This window comes from Bubalus bubalis, chromosome 18, assembly GCF_019923935.1.
Source record: "Bubalus bubalis isolate 160015118507 breed Murrah chromosome 18, NDDB_SH_1, whole genome shotgun sequence".
Classification (NCBI taxonomy): domain Eukaryota; kingdom Metazoa; phylum Chordata; class Mammalia; order Artiodactyla; family Bovidae; genus Bubalus; species Bubalus bubalis.
In genome coordinates this window covers 23,649,958-23,667,364 of record NC_059174.1, presented here as the reverse complement: position 1 = coordinate 23,667,364, position 17,407 = coordinate 23,649,958, and the positions used below count along the sequence as shown (strand labels likewise).

Genomic DNA, 17,407 nt, shown 5'->3' with positions numbered 1-17,407 from the left:
CAGATGGGCCAATAGGGCTTGGGGTAAAATTTGTATGTGGTCTGTTGAAAGATAAACTGAGGCATATTAACATTTTTAAGAGTTGATTTGAGCAAATACCTATTCAAACTGGGCAGCACTGAATGTAGCAGATAGATTGGAGCTGTGAGGAACTGCACAAAACAGAAGACTTTTATAGTCAGCAAGACACAAGGAAGTTATAACAGGCAGAAAAGCTGGTTGCTTTATTGCAGTTACTTTCCTTCAGGGGGTGGCAGGGCTTTCTCATGTAGATTACCTAACTCGTGCTGATCAGGTGATTCCTGAATGGTTAAAGATTCCATTTCTGGAGAGCCAAAGTCTCTGGTGACATGGAGCTTAGCATAAGCAACTCCATTTTTGAGCCTGCTGTCCTGTGTTTCATTTCAGTTCAGTCGCTCAGTCGTGTCCGACTCTTTGCGACCCCGTGAATCGCAGCACGACAGGCCTCCCTGTCCATCACCAACTCCCGGAGTTCACTCAGACTCACGTCCATTGAGTCAGTGATGCCATCCAGCCATCTCATCCTCTGTCGTCCCCTTCTCCTCCTGCCCCCAATCCCTCCCAGCATCAGAGTCTTTTCCAATGAGTCAACTCTTCGCATGAGGTGGCCAAAGTACTGGAGTTTCAGCTTTAACATCATTCACAAAACTACAAGATGGTGGGCTTTCCTGGTGGCTCAGTAGTAAAGAATCTGCTTGCCAAAGCAGGTGATGGGTCCGATTCCTGGGTCGAGAAGATCCCCTGGAGAAGGGAATTCTTGCCTTGGAAATCTCACAGACAGAGGAGCCTGGCAGGCTACAGTCCATGGGGTTGGAAAAGAGTTGGACACAAATTAGCAATGAAGCTCGAAGGTAGTAGAGGCAGGCTTTGAACCCAGGCTGTCTGACTAAAACCTATTCATGCTTGTTTCCTCTGCTTCTGGCTTGCTTTGTGTTACAAAAAGCATCAAAACAAAGCTAAATCACTTCATACGCACTAGGAGAGTGTCTGTCCCTTTGGGCTGGTATAACAAAATACTATAGACTGGCAGCTTACAAACAGCAGAAATCTATTTCTCATGGTTTGAGAGGCTAGAAGCCTGAGATTAGGGGGCCAGCATGATTGGGTGCAGCCCCTTTTCTGGGTCAAAGGCTTCTCATCGCATCCTCACATGGTGGAAAGGACTAGGGGCCCTGTGGGGTTTCTTTTATAGAAGCACTAATCCCGTTCATGAGAGCTCCACCCTCATGACCTTAGCACCTCTCAAAGGCTCCAGAGGACACAAACACTCAGACTAGAGCAGATGACTACTATCCTAAAAACAAAAATGAAACTACAACCACCACCCAGAAAATAGCAACTGTTGACAAGGATGTGGAGAAATTGGAACCCTTGTGCAGCACTGGAGAAAATGTAAGATGAAGGTTCCTCAAAAAAATAAAAATAGAATTATCTTATGACCCGCAGTTCCACTTCTGGGTATATACCCAAAAGAATCAAAAGCAGAATCTTGGAGGGTATTTTAACAGTAGTTACTCAAATTTAAAATGCACATGCCTTCAACCTGGGAAGTTCACTGCCCATCGTTGGTATCCACAGAAGCCTCAAAACAAGCCAAATAACCTTCAAGAGGGAGGTATAAGATTGGTCATATAAGCCTCTAATAAAAAGAATGCTCTAAGACTCTGGGTGCTGCTATGGAAAGACCACCACAACTTATTATTTAGTGGGGGAAAAAACAAGATGTACATGTGGTGTAACGCTAATCACATTAAAAGGGAAATTTAAACTATATATATTTGTGTATGCATATAATATATATATATATATATATATATATATATATGTACGGGTGTTTGATAAGTGGTGTGTGATGATGGTGATAGAGGAGCCCAGGGCATCAGTGATCTGAAGGAAGACCTTGGAGAAGTAGGCCAGTTCATCACCTCCATAAAGTTGACGATCTTCTCATGAGAAATATAGTTTCTATCCCACCAGCTAATCTGTCAGAATCCACCAGCCTCTGTCCCTACTGCCTTGGTGAGAGGAAACTATCTCCCCAGGCCATCCCTTCGTCGTCACCAGCTCTAATGGCCAGAGAGGCCTTTTCCTGCCCAGAACAGAATCTTTATCCCTGGTTCTGCCCTTGGAAACACAGACCACAAGTCTAATTTCTTCTTTTCAGTATGGCATAAACATGTAGTTGTGGAGTCAGAGAGTCCTGGGTTCAAATCCCCTCACTGCCACTTCCAGCTGTGTGACCCAGAGCTGGCCCCTGTACAACTCTTCAGTGCCTCGTCTGTGAAATGGAGAGACTAACAGCTGAGGTCTAAGTGAAGTCAACTCAGAGTGTTCTGATGCATAGTAGGTGCTCAATATTATGCTCCATGACGACTAGGGCAGATTGGATATAACTGCAAACGTTCATTCCTCCCATCAAGACCTGGGGTCTTCATCCCTTCCCCTCAAATCTGTGGCTTTTTGGCCAATCAAATGTGGTGAGAGTGACCTGTGCTAGTTTCAGGACTCAGGGCTTAAGAGACTCACAGATACTGCTCCAGTCTTTTGGGACTTTCACCCTCCGCACCCAGAGCCAAATTTAGGAAACCTAATTGCCCCCTGTGGCCACATGCTGAAGAGACCACAAGAGGGAGCTCTGGTCTCTAATTCCTGCTGAGTTCAGCCCTTTAGCCCTGTCTGTGAGGGTGCCAGACACGTGAGTGGGCACCAGACCAGCCCGTCCACCGACTGAATGCCACCAAGTGACCTCAGACAGTGATACACTAAACAAAAGAACCACCCAAATGAGCCCTTCTCAAATTTCTGACCCACAAAACCAAGAAAGAGAATAAATTCAGTTTAGTTCAGTCGCTCAGTTGTGTCCGACTCTTTGCGACCCCATGAATCGCAGCACGCCAGGCCTCCCTGTCCATCATCAACTCCCGGAGTTCACTCAAACTCACGTCCATCGAGTCAGTGATGCCATCCAGCCATCTCATCCTCTTCGTCCCCTTCTCCTCCTGCCCCCAATCCCTCCCAGCATCAGAGTCTTTTCCAATGAGTCAACTCTTCCCATGAGGTGGCCAAAGTTGGTTCTTGTCTTAACTTGCAAAGTTTTGGGTGATTAGTTGCACAAATCAAAATTACTCACTCAGTTGTGTCCAACTCTTTGTGACTCCATGGACTGTAGCCCACCAGGCGCCTCAGTCCATGGGATTATTCAGGCAAGAATACTAGAGTGGGTTGCTATTACCTTCTCCAGGGGATCTTCCCAACCCAGGGATAGAACCGGGTCTCCTGCATTGCAGGCAGATTCTTTACCCTCTAGGCCACCAAGGAAGCCTGGTTTACTGCACAGCTACAGACAATTGGAGCAACCACTGTCTACATATCTGAAGGTAACTGTTTTCTTGCAGACTGAAACTACCTACCCCTCTCAGCTGTTACTCACATGATGGGGTTTTGAGTCTTAGGATTTTTGTTATTAACTTTCTTCTGGACTATTACAGTCCAGTCAAGAACACAGCCCTCAGGGTGGTCTGCCCAACTATGCCAGTTAGGAATCTTATTTCCAGAAGGATTTAAACAAAAAAAGGAAATTTTGGTACTCACAGTGGCTTCAGGCTTGGCTGGATCCAGGTGCTCCAGTGATATCATCAGGCTCCATCTCCTTTACAATGAACTTATTCTGGACTCCTTCTCATGGAGCAAAGGCTTTAGAAACTCAGCTTCACATCCTTCTAGGTTCAAGCCTAGATGGAAAGAATATCTATCATTTTCCCAGCATTTCCAGCAGGAGTTTCATTGATTCTCTCTGGTTCATGACTACGTGACCCAATCAGAGTTAATCACTGTGGCCAGGAAGAGGGAATGTCCTGAGAGCCCACAGATGGGGCCTACTCCATCCAAATCATATGGGCTAAGCATAGGAAAAAGCAATTCTACAAAGGAAGGCTAAGGATACTGTCACAGGGGAAGGATGAATGGATGACTCAGCAGTAGAAGTAGGCTTCTTTCTAGATGGCGTAGTACTATTAATGCAGGCTAAGGCCACACCATTGCCTCACACTGATGACTCACACCAAATCTGCATTTAACACTCCTTGCTTTACACTGCTTGGCTTCATTTTCCTCACTTCCTACCACGTGAGGAGGGCAGGCATCAGAAGAGCAGGCACTCTTCCTCTCCACCCCTGTCCCCCCAACACAATGAGGCTTGCAGGAATACAGAGATGAGCAAAACTGGGCCTGGGCTGCCCTTCACCTTTGTTGATTGGTCATCCCTTCCCTCACAGAGTCAAAATGACTCAGAGAGACAGCTTCAACCTGAAAACAAATTTTACTGCCAACACAGATGGCCCAAACCCAGGGCTTGATTCAACACTTTTTGGGCCCAAAACAAGCTTTATTGTCTTCCTCATAGCGTCGGACTGTTTCCCCTGAGTGGACAAGTGACCATCTGGCTTATGAGAGATCTTGAAATTTTCATATAATGCACGTGCACATGTAAATAACAACAAAATCTACCCACCATCCAAACAGCGGCCCTTCCATGCTCTTGGTCCACGGGGCTGCCAGACAGCGAGATTTCTGAGACCTTGGCTCTCAAATCAGAGCATGTTTGCATGTGAGCCTCCAATTCTAGTACAATCTAATCATTTGACAGATGAGTAAACTGATGCTTGGGGTGGGGCGTGGGGAGCCCCGGCCCATAACAGCCCCAAGGTCACTTAGCCTGTGAGTGGTGCAGTGAGCATTAGAATTAAGTCCTTCTGACAGTTCAACTTTCCTGCCCTGCTTGGCGTTTCTGAGTGACCACACAGGTCCCAGAGTGGTGAAAAACAGTTTTTTTTTTTTAATTTCATTTTGTAATGAGCCCTAATGCTGGGGGGAAGGGAGGCTAGGAAGGGAGGGCACATGGATGGATTTACCCTCATTAATTGATTTGACAAATATTTATTAAGTGCCTACCGTAAACTTGACCCTGGGCTGAGAGCCGTAGACACATATCAGGGGCAGTGAGTTCTCTTGGTGTTTTCAGCAGTGGCAAGGGTGGAGGGACCCAGACACGGATCCCAGAATCACACACGTTCCAACACTTTACACACACAGGAAGCACCAGGAAGGAAAAGAACAGGCTGTTTACCAGCATGTTCTACAGGCTAAGTCAGCGGCTAGGTCAGCTAGTCTGTAGCTGACCTAGGTGCTAGGGTCAGGACAGGCTCCCATCAGGAAGTGATGTTTGTGCTGAGCTGTGAAGATATTTCCACAGGACTTTACAGTAAATGCTCCGAGGACACCCTGTCCTCTGCCCACCTCCTCACTGAACTCCCCACTGCAGCAAATAGCATCCTTTAAGCCCTCTAGGAACTTTCCAGTAACCTGGTCCTCCGATGACTCGCTCTGGGCAGGATGATCTAAGATCCGTTGCTTAGTATTCAGACATGTGCCAGCAAGGGAGCAGGATGTGTCTCCGCAGAGAGGAATTTGGACACCACCTCCCCGCTTCCCCTCTGCATCCACTGGGGAAGAAGTTTCTTGTGGGGTTTTTCCCTTCCCAATGTCCCAAGGCAGTGCCAACTTCCCATTGCTTCTTCCAGGCCCTGGCATACAACTCCTTCCTCCTCCCCTGCCTGGGGAAGACTTTCTCACCCTCAAGCCCAGGGTGCTTGCCCATCTCCCCCCAGGTTGGGCTGGGTCTCCCAACTCTTCTCCCCCTGCCCCCATCCTAGCCACGACCCTGGTATTACTTTTCCCCATGCCCCAGTGAGGCTACCCCCATGACTCTGAATTTCCTGAGCACAAAGCTTGTGGCTTCCTGATCCTTGGTCTGCCCTGGTGGTGATGTCTACTTTAGAGGGACTTCAGCATCTGTTGGGCCCTTTGATTTGAATCACCAGGCTCTGCCACTCACTAGCTCTGTGACCTTGGGAAAGTTACTTAACCTCTGGGCCTCCATACTCTAAAATGCGAATGATGACTAGTCCTTACCTCACAGGGTTGATAGAGGATTAAATGAGAGCTCCTACATAACAGGCTTACTGACTCCCCCATGGCAGCTACAGTACAACATCAATAATCATCCTATGGATTCAGTAGGAGGCTACAAAAATTTTGAGTCTTCATAGGTACAAAAAGTTTTCTGTAATCTGTCCTGAGTTCCAACCTTTTTTTCCACCCGAGCTGGATGGCATCACTGATTCAATGGACATGAGTTTGAGTAAACTCCGGGAGTTGGTGATGGACAGGGAGGCCTGGAGTGCTGCTGTCCACGGGGTCGCAAAGGTCGGACACGACTGTGCGACTGAACTGAACTGAACTGAACAGAACAGAACAGGATTCTCAGGATCAACTGTACTCAGGCCCGGCAAGCACAGGGTACAGAGCAGGGGGCAGGGGGAGGGGAGGGGCGGGAGAGCTGGGGGAGGGGCAGGCGGTGGCGGAAACTCTGCACACGCTGAGCGCTGGTGCAAGGGGCTCGGCGCACGGCCCGGGCCGCCCTGCACGCGGTGTTCCCCGCTCTGCGCCCGGTCCGCCCTCCATCGCCCTGGCGCACGTAGAGCGGCTTCTGGGAACTGATGCCTGGTGGCCCGTGTGCACAGCTCGGTGAGCCGCGCGGCCCGCCAGTGACTCAGCGCGGGGCGGGTTCAGGCAGCTCCCGGCCCGGAGGGTTTTTGCACTCGTCCCAGCTCCTTTCCGCTATAAAGGCAGCCCACCGCCCGCTCCGCTCCAGCACGCCCCTTCGACACCCTCGCCATCCTTTGCTCAGCAGTCTCCGGACCCCAGCCTCCAGTTCAGCTCGCCATGGATCCCAACTGCTCCTGCACCGCAGGTAAGGACCTCTGGTTTGGGGCTGGGTGTCCATCGCAGAGCTAGAGGAGAGTCTCTGACTTCTCATCACTCACTTTCAGGGCACTGTTTGCCCATTTCGAAAGGGTTTCCATGTACCTTCTCTCCTCTGAGTTCAACTAGGAGACCCCGTTTGACTGATAAGGCGATTCGAGTTCGTGGCTCGCCCAGGTTCCCACGAATTGGTTGTGGAACTGGAACTCCAACTCGGGCTGCTAGCCCGCATGCCCGCGTTCGGTTCTCAGGGGTCGTTCTTGCATCTTTCTCCTGGCAGGTGAATCCTGCACATGTGCCGGCTCCTGCAAATGCAAAGATTGCAAGTGCGCCTCCTGCAAGAAGAGTAAGTGGGATTTTCTCTATGTCTACTCCTCACGCGCCCCACTCCCCGAGCCCAGCACCACACCCCCCGCCCTTGCAGGAGGATTCTTTACCGTCTGAGCCACCAGGGAAGCCCCTACACCACTGGAGGGGAATTTAAATAGGGCAGTGGGTGCCCCTTCCCCAGGGAAGGCGGAGCCTCCACCGGAGAGGGTGGGAAACCTTCTTAATCCGCTGTCCCAGGCGCTCATCAGTGCCTCCACCCCCTTCCCTTCCCCAGGCTGCTGCTCCTGCTGCCCCGTGGGCTGTGCCAAGTGTGCCCAGGGCTGCGTCTGCAAAGGGGCTTCGGACAAGTGCAGCTGCTGTGCCTGAAGGCGGGGAGAGCCTGCTCCCAGGTGTAAATAGAACAACGTGTACAAACCTGCATATTTTTTTTTAATACAACCTGACCCGTTTGTTACATCCCTGTTTTTTTTTTTTTGGTTTTTTTTTTTTTTTTTTTTGTCCTATAAAATACAAGAATGATAATAAAACTGGTTGGCTTTATTCTGACTGTTTTCTTTGACTTGACCAGGGCTTTGGTGAGGGATGGGGCTAGAAGTACAGAGACATGGTTTCTGGATGGAACTGTTAACCCCTGGCAACCTAATGCCTTGTTTGAGCCACATTTCTGCACCAGCTTCATCTTCTGTAAAATGGAAGTGCCTCATGGCAGATGCTACAAGGGCACTGGGCACATGTGGGGTCCCCTCTGTTTTCAAGTCAAGGGTTGGTGGCACGGGAGCTGCTCAATCTAGAATTTTCATTCTGTATGGTTTCCCTGTTCAGTTTCTGTTCCTTTTGGGTTTTAGGCTTGAAAGTGACTAAAACCTGCTTGAATACAAATGGGACTTCTAAAATAAATCCCTGTGGTGAAGGGACATATTTTACTTCCCATCCATCACAGATCTAAACATTGGTAAAAATAATAATAATGATTACTATAAAAATGCCATAAAGGAACAACACAAAGCCCATATTTTTAGATTCAACACACATCATTTCAATCACTATATGAAGAACAAGCAAAATCAGATTTTAAATTACTGCACAGGGGGACTCCCTGGTCCAGTGGCTAAGACTTTGCAATCCCAATGCAGGGGGCTTGGGTTTCATCCCAAGGTTTCATCTAGGTGGTGTACCTAGATCCCACATGCCATAACTAAAGATCTTGCATGCTGCAACTAAGATCATGTGCAGTTAAAAAAAAAAAAGAATGCTGCGCATGCATTCATCAAGTGTCCAAAGGCAACCGGAAACAATTCATAAAATAGCCCCAGGGCGTGGACCCCACCTTGCACAGCACTGCCTTCCCACTCCTGGCATCCACACAGGGAACAGACACTTGACTTGCCCAGTGCCACTCACAATAGACCCACTGCCCTGAGAGCTCCCTGCTGGGACTTGGCGCTCAGTCTTTGGAAGCTGTTCCGTTGCTCAGGCTGAAACTGGTCCCTCCAAAATCCAGCCCTTGGCTACCTGAAAACAGCAAAGTAACCAGGGATTCAGAGGGAATTACCCAGCCATTTCCCATGAAGAGGGCGGATACCTGAGAACTGGATCCAGATGAGAGTATTTCATGTCTGCCAGAGCTAGGTGATGGCAGTTTGGAGGGTGTGGCGGTGTTTGTTAGGCAGGACCGAGGTGCCCAGTGACTTGTAATTAATGCCAACGGTTAGCCCCCCTGGCTGCTTGCGGACAGAATTGCTATTTGATGTCAAATAAAAGGGAAAGGCAAGTCATGTGGCCCGGAAGTCAAGACCATACTTGTTCACAGGTGCCCTAGGTAAAGAGGGGATCCCAGGAGTCAGCCTGTGCTGAGGGCATGGGTATTGCAGTTCATAGCCTATTTTGGCACGAGTGGTAAGCCCTGGGCAAGTTACTCAACATCTGAGTCTCCATTCTCCCATTAAAATATATATATATATATATATATTTCTTTCTTTTTGGCTGTGCTCTTTGTTGCTACGTGGGTTCTTCTCTAGTGGTGGCGAGCTGGGGCTGCTCTCTAGTGGTGGTGCGCCGTCTTCTCTGCAGCGGGTTCTCTTGTTGCGGAGCACAGGCTTGGTAGTTGTGGCACATGGGCTTAGCTGCTCTGTGGCCTATGGAATCTTCCTGGGTCAGGGATCAAACCTGTGGCTCCTGCACTGGCAGGCGGGATTCTTTACCACTGAGCCACCAGGGAAGCCCCCATTTTCCCATTTGTGAAAAGGAGATTATATCTCTATGTGGGGATTAAATGATAGTGTCCTGGCTTAATAAACAATGGCCATTCTGATCACTATATCCACACTGACATTCACGGAGAGAGAATCCTTTCAGCTCCCAACAAGCTCTTGGGGAAAGACTCATTGGTTTAGAAGTAATACTCTGGTCTGGAGGTTAAGGATGGGATTGGAAATTTGCTGATCTGGTGCCAAAGGGAGTATGGGACCTCCAGCGAGCACCCCCAGGACAAGATGCTGCCACAACGTTTGGACACATTCCCAACCATGTCATCTGATCTGCACAGGAACCAGTGAAAGCGTAAATGTGCAGGATGGAGTGACTATGCCAATTTCAGAGAGGTTAAGTAACCTGCCCAAGGACACACAGCTCAGAGGTCAGAGGCCTGAACCTCTACTAAGCTGATCTCACCCCCTGGCCACAGCTGGTAGATCATGATGTCACTGAATGCTAAACCCTGCCTCTCACTATTCAGAGGTAGAAGGACCTTTTGAAAAGGTCTGAATGTGCTCCTGACTTGACACGTGGGAAACTGAATTCCAGAGAGGTCACAGAGCTGCCTGCTCAGTGCGCTTCCCACTGCCACCCCCGTGCCAGCTTTCAGCGTCCTTGTTGGTCATGTGAAGTTGGGGTGAAGGAGCCTGGGTGGGGGCAGCATGCTGCAGTCAGCCTGCGAGAGTACCAATCCGACCTGCGTCATAGGACATAACCTCTCTGTGGCTCAGTCTCCTCCACTGTTGGAGGGGCAAAATAAAAGCACATGGCTCAGGGACTGCCCTGGTGGTCCAGTGGCTAAGACTGCGCTCTCAGTGCAGGGGGCCCAGGTTCAATTCCTGGTGAGGGAACTGAATCCTACATGCGACCGCTATGACCTGGCACAGACAAATAAATAAGTGTTTTTTAAACAAAAGCATATGGGTCAGGAGATTAAAGAACTAATACATGTAAAAAACTTAGTATGGTACTTGGCATGTGGTGAATGGTCTATAATGTCAGCTATTTATTATCATCATTATTACTCATAACATTGTGGCTATTCAAGTACCCTCTAGACACAAGAGCAGCGCTGGTGTGCCTAGGTGCATGTCCTGTGGTCTTCATCAACCACTTGAGCACGTGACCTGTGGTCCAAAAAGAGTCAATGATTCTCACAAAACTGTGATCAGCATTGGGGGTTTATAACCCTGAGCATAACAGTCTGTGCCCTTACGGTGCATACAGACAATTGCCTGCGATTTCTGCTACCACATTTGCACCAGTATTTTATTTAACATTTAAATGATTTATATGTTTTAAAATACATTTGTATCAGCATCTCCAGAGAAACAGAACCAGTAGGCTGTAGATAGATAGAAAGAGAGACAGAGACAGCACCAGATTTAAGAAATTGGCTTATGTAACTGTGGAAACTGGCACGACTGAAATTTGCAGGGCCAGCCAGCAGCCTGGAAATTCCAGTAGGAGTTGATGTTGGTTGCAATCCTGAGTTTAAAGGCCATCTGGAGGCCCAATTCTTTCCAATTCAAAAGACCTCATTTTTTTCTCTAAGGCCTCCACTGATTGGATGAGGCCTTCCACATTATGAAGAGTAATCTGCTTTTCTGTATACTGATTTAAATGTTAATCATGTCAAAAAAAAAAAAAACACCTTCACAGCAACATCAGGCTAGCGTGTGTGATCAAGGACTGGGTATGATAGCCTAGACATGTTGGCACGTAAAATTAACCATTATAGACCATCACTAGTCACCCATACAACTTCTTCAGTTCAGTTCAGTTCAGTTGCTCAGTCGTGTCCGACTCTGTGACCCCATGAATCGCAGCACGCCAGGCCTCCCTGTCCATCACCAACTCCTGGAGTTCACTCAAACTCATGTCCATCGAGTCGGTGATGCCATCCAGCCATCTCATCCTTTGTCATCCCCTTCTTCTCCTGCCCCCAATCCCTCCCAGCATCAGGGTCTTTCCCAATGAGTCAGCTCTTTGCATGAAGTGGCCAAAGTTTTGTTGTTTCAGCTTCAGCATCAGTCCTTCCAATGAACACCCAGGACTGATCTCCTTTAGGATGGACTGGTTGGATCTCCTTGCAGTCCAAGGGACTCTCAAGAGTCTTCTCCAACACCACAGTTCAAAAGCATCAATTCTTTGGCGCTCCCCTTTCTTCACAGTCCAACTCTCACATCCATACATGACTACTGGAAAAACCACAGCCTTGACTAGATGGACCTTTGTTGGCAGAGTAATATCTCTGCTTTGCAATATAATATCTAGGTTGGTCATAACTTTCCTTCCAAGGAGTAAGCATCTTTTAATTTCATGCCTGCAGTCACCATCTGCAGTGATTTTGGAGCCCAGAAAAATAAAATCTGACACTGTTTCCACTGTTGCCCCATCTATTTCCCATGAAGTGATAGGACCAGATGCCATGATCTTAGTTTTCTGAATGTTGAGCTTTAAGCCAACTTTTTCACTCTCCTCTTTCACTTTGATCAAGAGGCTTTTTAGTTCCTCTTCACTTTCTGCCATAAGGGTGGTGTCATCTGCATATCTAAGGTTATTGATATTTCTCCTGGCAATCTTGATTCCAGCTTGTGTTTCTTCCAGCCCAGCGTTTCTCATGATGTACTCTGAATATAAGTTAAATAAGTAGGCTGACAATATACAACTTCTTAAACTATACTTAATCTCCCAACAAAGGCAATAACAAGGTTATACTTCTGTCTAACACAACACAACTACCTTACCTACAACTGAAAATGTATAAAACTGTCCTGAAAGGAGGATGTAAAGTCCTTGGGTGATGGTCACTTTTGTACTTGCTATCATGTAACTTAAATATGGTGATATTAACAACACATAAATACTACAATGTACAGTCAATACATTCTATGTTATATGAGAAGGGAACAAAAGAGGGAAGAAAACAAAGATATTTGCCATATACATATATATTTACCTATTTATATATATATATATATATATATATATATATATATATAACATGTGCTTCCCTGGTGGCTCAGCGGTAGAGAATCTGCCTACCAATGCAGGAGATGCAGGTTTGATCCCTGGATAGGAAAGATCCCCTGGAGAAGGAAATGGCAACCCACTCCAGTATTCTTGCCTGGGAAATTCCCATGGCCAGAGGAGCCTGGTGGGCTATAGTTCATGGGGTCGTGGACACAACTTAGTGACCTAACAACAACAAATATATTACATTATTTACATATTTATATATATTACATATTTGTAAGAAAATAATGAAGAAGCACTCAACAGTTACAGCTGTCATTTCTGTTTCTGGAACCAGTCATGTGGTCACAAGCTGACATTTATAAATACCTTCTTCTCCTATCTACTCGGTGTTCACTTTGCCCCCTGCATGTACTTCATTTGGTCATGGTTCTTGATGTGGTGACCCTAAACCTTCATTTTTGAAGGGTCTGGGCCTTTATCAGTCCAGTCTTGATTGGCTTGTTACAGTAGTTTCCCACTGACTTTAATCTCAGGGCAGGGTAGTTCTAAGAGATGCCCTAAGGGATCTCTTCTGTTTCATAGGCTTTCTTAGTACCATTGCAGTCTTACCCATTAGCCTAGAGTACTTGCTGTGTTTTTCAACTAGCTCCAATCAGCATACCATCAATGTACTGGACCAGTGTGGTGTCTTGGAGGAGGAAAAGACAGTCTAGGTCCCTGAAGACAAAACCATGACACAAGCCTGGAGAGTTGATAAGGTTGAGGCCTATCTCTCTTTAAAAGATCTCAAGTGGTACACTGATATTGAAGGCACATTAAAGGAAAACTTGATCCTTGATGCTCTCCTTCCCTTGGGAAGTTGACTGGACTCAGATCCAGTGGCTCTAATTCCTAGCTCTGTGGGCAAGTTACTTAACATCCTTGTGACTTTCTTCCCATCAGCCAAATGGGCTCATAAATAATAGTGTTCCTCTTTAGATTCATTGTGAGGGATGAAAGATAAAAAAAAAAAAAAGTAACCAGGTGTGACACATACAAAATGCTGTCAAATAGTAATATTGAAAGGGAAACAATTACAAAATGATATGTAAGGCTAGGTCTGAATATCACCTAAAAAAATCCCTCCTCTGGACGCATCCCACTTTCTGAACATCTTTTCTGGATTGAGGTGGGCTGGCTAGGCTGTATAGATACGCAAAGGACCCAGACAAACGCTCCCATATATCCCTTCAAACTAGAGAGTGCAGGAAGGATGGAAGCAGAGGCCATTTCCGTTTATACCCAAAGGAGGCTCCCCGGGCGCAGTACCCGCCTTGAATTGAGACAGAAAAACAGGGCCAAAGGCACTCTGAGCACTGGGGGAGGAAATGTTCGGGTTTTTCCACCGCCTCCCTTCAGCAGGGACGGGAGCACAGGCTAGGGTTGCACACGGGCTCCGGAAAGGACGAACTTGAGAACTTGAGTACAAAGGAACGGGCGGCGAGAGGGGTTGGGGTGGCGAAGACGGATGATTGGGTTCTTGGAAGATCCTGAAACAAAGGTGGCATCCTACCTTGGGAAAATTGGGAAGGGGCGGGGTAGAGAAGCTGGGACACCGAGAGCAACCCGACACACCTTCCCTCCGCGAGTTCTCGTGACAAAGGGGGCGGTCCGAGCACTGCGCACGGACCGAAGTCTTGCTCACTGAACCTGCGCTCGGCGGGCGCCGCCAGGTGCGCTCAGCCCAGCGGGGCGGAGTGGACCGTGTGGTCCCACCGAGGTGCGCTCAGCCCAGCGGGGCGGAGTGGACCGCGTGGACCCGCCGAGCGTGGTGGGCGGAGTGCAAGGCCGGGGCGGGGCCTCTGCGCCCGGGCCGCCTCCTCTGGGTATAAACTGAACCGCGCGTTTCTGGATTCCAACACGTCCCTAACCGGCTCAAGTACCTCTTCTTTGCCACTTGCTTTGGACGGCCTCACCTCGTCTCCGAATGGACCCCAACTGCTCCTGCTCCACTGGTAAGGGATCCCTGGCTCTGGGACTTAGGATGTCCCCTCCCCAATATCAAGAGGTGTCCCTAGGTTTAGAAGAGGGAGTATTTTGGGTGAGCTTCTGTAGTTAACCCAGCATGTGCCTTCTCCCCAAACTAGCGACTTCATCTTCCATTAGAGCGTTCCCTTCCTCTTAGTCTTCCGTTTCAGAGGCAAGAGGTCTGAGGCTCAAGGCTGCCCCGTCCCACCATCATTCAGGTGTCACGGGGCCTCTGGGTCGGCTCCAGTGCTCTGTCCAGGCCTCCGTATTGCCTAAGCTGGGTGGGGAGGAGATATTGCCTCTTCTGGGCTCAGACAGAAGGTCCAGGACATCAGACCCAGGCTTCCTGAATGGGCACTGAAGCCTGGGCTCATCCTTGGGGGTAAATACAAGACAGTACCCTTTGCACTGAAGGGCAGAGAAGCGGGGTGGCAGGGGGTAGGGGGTAGGGGGATGAGCCTTCTGTCTGTTCTGTGCTGGACTGGAGCTCCCAGGGCTGGTGCTGACCCAGGAGGAGGGGGAGGGCCCTGCTGATGTCTGCAGTGGCTCATCCTCTCCCCTGCTCACCGCTGGCTTTTCCCTTCCTGGCAGGCGGCTCCTGCAGCTGCGCTGGCTCCTGCACCTGCAAGGCCTGCAGATGCCCCTCCTGCAAGAAGAGTGAGTGTGGGCCTCCTCTGGGAACCCAGGGAGGGGGTGGGTGGGGAGTGCTGTAGCTAGCGGGAGGGAGGGAACCCAGAGTGGGTTCTGAGTGCATGGTTCTCGGGGGGGGGCTGGCCCTCTTTTGCCGCTGGGCACCCACCTGTCACTGCTGCTTCTAACTTTCTGCCCTGTCCTGGGTGGGTTTAGATGGAGCCAGGCAGCCATTTCCTAGTAGAACTCATGCCAAAGGTCCTCCAAGCTGTCTTAGGGCATGTTTTTCTGCACTCAGGGTCCTCTGGGTCTGAGGGTTTTGCCGCAGGGTTGCTGTTGGGCAGGGAGGTGCCTGGGAAATGCATTGCTGACACCTGCTTTCCCCCATCTCTCCCCAGGCTGCTGCTCCTGCTGCCCTGTGGGCTGTGCCAAGTGTGCCCAGGGCTGCATCTGCAAAGGGGCCTCGGACAAGTGCAGCTGCTGTGCCTGATGTCGGGGAGAGCCTGCTCCCAGGTATCAATGGAGGAACGTGGGCCAACCTGCATTTTTGTACAACTCTGACTTGATCACTACATTCCCTTTCTTAGGAAATATGTGAATGGTAATAAAGATTGTTGACACTATTCTGATTCAGTTTTCTTTTCTGTGCATTTGGAATAAGGGCTTTTGTAGGAGACTGGATGAGAACTGTAGAGACATGGCGACTAGAATAAAGTGTTAGGCCCTAATAAACTAAATGTGCTGAGCAGATTCAGGGTCCCCTCTGTTCTCATGTCAAGGGTTGGTGGCTTCATTTTCCATCCTCTGATTGCCCTGAATAACTTCAGTTCCTCATAGATTTTAGGCTTGATAGACTCTAAAGAAGTTGGACTCACACCCCTAGTTACCTAAATCCCTACCTGGGACTCTCAAACTCCCTGCACTCAAAGACTAGTGTGAATTTTCTGGCTGTGGTTTCTATTTTCTATCTTCACAAACCTAAAAGTTGGCAAAATAAAATTAAGTGGATTATTAATAAAAATTTATAAGGATACAAAATACAAAGTCCAATTATTGATTCAACAAATTTGAATAAATACATGGGGAACAGTAACACAAGAAAAATTTAAAAAGTAAAAACCACATGTTTGTTCACCCAATACTAACACAATTTTGTAAATCAACTATGGTTCAGTTTGAAAAAGAAACAAACTACACACTTGTTCCTCAAAGGTGTGTGCAGAACACTGAAAACACTGGTGCCCGGCTGTGGGCCCCAGCCATAGCTGGAGCAGCCCCTCCCACACCCCCACAGGGACATCCATCCCACTGCCAGCGACAGGACACCTGCTACCCTTGAGAGCTCCCTGCGTTGAGTTGGCTCTAAGTCTTTGGAAGTTCCTTTAGGTCAGGCTGAACTCTGCTTTCAAAATCCAGCCCTTGGCTACTTGAAACCAGCAAAGTGGTTAGGACTTGGGAGGTAATGCCCAGCCATTTCCCAGCAAGAGAGAGTATACCTGGAAACTGGTTCCTGATGAAGGACTTCATGTCTGCCTGTGCACATTCTGCACAGTGTCACATTCTGCAGTTACGGAACTAGCTGTGTGTATTTGGAAGAAGAGAGGTGCTGAGTGGCTTGTAAACGATGGTCATGGCTAGTCCCCCCCGACAACATTTGGAGTGATTTGCTATCTGATAAAGAGAAAGACAAGTCACATGGTCCAAGTGTCAGAACCACACTCACCTACAGGTATCCTGTGTGAAGAGGGGATTTCTAGACCCAGTGTGCTGGTTCATTTAAGCAGTGGCCCTTCCTGAATGAAAGTGACATCGCTCAGTCATATCCGACTCTTTGGGACCCCATGGACTGTAGCCTAACCAGGCTCCTCTGTCCATAGGATTTTCAGGCAAGAGTACTGGAGGGGGTTGCCATTTCCTTCTCCAGGGGATCTTCCTGACCCAGGGATTGAACCTGGGTCTCCTGCATTGCAGACAGACACTTTAATGTCTGAGCCACCAGGGAAGCCCCATATCCTGACTGAGTCTCTCAAACCCTCTAAGTCTCCATTTCCTATAAAAGGAGGTTATATCTCTATGTGCTATTAAGTGAGAGTGGCCTAGCTCCTCACTGCTGCTGCTGATGCTACAGTCGCTTCAGTCGTGTCTGACTCGGTGCGACCCCATGGACGGCAGCCCACCAGGCTCCCCCGTCCCTGGGATTCTCCAGGCAAGAACACTGGAGTGGGTTGCCATTTCCTTCTCCAATGCATGAAAGGGAAAAGTGAAAGTGAAGTCGCTCAGTCGTGTTCGATTCCTAGCGACCCGGTGGACTGCAGCCTACCAGGCTCCTCTGTCCATGGGATTTTCCAGGCAAGAGTACTGG

General features: G+C 48.6%; 2 protein-coding genes across 2 annotated transcripts; both read left to right on the top strand.

Annotated features, from left to right (window-relative positions):
- The first annotated feature begins 6,670 nt into the window (after positions 1-6,670).
- LOC102398455 (metallothionein-2) lies at positions 6,671-7,670 on the top strand. Its single transcript, XM_006053670.4, has 3 exons — positions 6,671-6,832; positions 7,124-7,189; positions 7,448-7,670. Exons 1-3 carry the CDS (start codon positions 6,805-6,807, stop codon positions 7,537-7,539), a joined length of 186 nt encoding a protein of 61 aa, XP_006053732.1. The 5' UTR covers positions 6,671-6,804; the 3' UTR covers positions 7,540-7,670.
- A 6,574-nt stretch (positions 7,671-14,244) lies between these two features.
- On the top strand, positions 14,245-15,668 carry LOC102398781 (metallothionein-1C). The gene is made up of 3 exons (XM_006053671.3): positions 14,245-14,402; positions 15,007-15,072; positions 15,444-15,668. Exons 1-3 carry the CDS (start codon positions 14,375-14,377, stop codon positions 15,533-15,535), a joined length of 186 nt encoding a protein of 61 aa, XP_006053733.1. The 5' UTR covers positions 14,245-14,374; the 3' UTR covers positions 15,536-15,668.
- The last annotated feature ends 1,739 nt before the right edge of the window (positions 15,669-17,407 follow it).